The sequence below is a fragment of the Suricata suricatta genome, unplaced genomic scaffold (genome assembly GCF_006229205.1).
Source record: "Suricata suricatta isolate VVHF042 unplaced genomic scaffold, meerkat_22Aug2017_6uvM2_HiC HiC_scaffold_40230, whole genome shotgun sequence".
NCBI classification, from domain to species: domain Eukaryota; kingdom Metazoa; phylum Chordata; class Mammalia; order Carnivora; family Herpestidae; genus Suricata; species Suricata suricatta.
The window spans coordinates 1-667 of record NW_021887359.1 but is presented as its reverse complement, the minus strand read 5'-3'; the positions used below and the strand labels follow the sequence as shown (position 1 = coordinate 667).

The 667-nt window shown below is 61.0% G+C and overlaps 1 protein-coding gene across 1 annotated transcript; it reads left to right on the top strand.

Moving 5' to 3' along the window:
• Positions 1 to 45: 45 nt before the first annotated feature.
• On the top strand, positions 46 to 580 carry LOC115285097 (zinc finger MYND domain-containing protein 15-like; the record flags this gene model as incomplete). The annotated part of the gene is made up of 3 exons (XM_029931482.1): positions 46 to 141; positions 223 to 321; positions 427 to 580. Coding segments are annotated over exons 1-3 (265 nt in total), but the record flags the coding sequence as incomplete, so codon positions are not given.
• Positions 581 to 667: the final 87 nt, after the last annotated feature.

Here is a 667-nt window from a genome sequence, read left to right as displayed (position 1 = left end):
GGGAACGAGAGGAAGGGAGACCATCTTCTTAACTGGCCAGCCTCTCTCTCAGTCCCTGAGCTCAACATCCGTAACAAGCAGTCACTGAAAATCCACGTGGTGGAGGCCGGGAAGGAGTTTGACCTGGTCATGGTGTTTTGGGTAAGTCCCTCCAGGGTGGGAGTGGGGGCATGTGGAGGCGGACACCAGGTGAGCCCCTGGTCTGTCTTCTCTGTCCTTCAGGAGCTGTCGGTCTTGCTCCCCCACATGGCCCTAGAGCTGCAATTTGTGGGCGATGGCCTGCCCCCCGAGAATGACCAGCAGCATTTTACCCTGCAGAGGGTGAGGGCTGGGGGGTGCGGGGGCTGCTCTCCTCTGTCTTGCCGAATTTGGCCTCCCAGTGCCCTAACTTCTAGCCCTTTCTCCACTCCACTTCTGGCTCCCTAGAATGGCCCAGGAGTGTCTGTCAGTCCTGGTTCCAGGGTATCACGGCGCCTCAGCTCCGGGACCAAGGAGAAGGGGGGCTGCAGGGACTTGCAGATCAAGGTGTCTTCGCGGCCCTACCACCTGCTCCAGGGGCCCAAACCTGACCTGGTTATCGGTAAGAGCCTGGGGTAGGCGTGTGGGGAGGTGCGAGAAGGCCACGGGCGACAGCATCTGCCCATCTGCCCGCTCTCCCTCCCTCGGT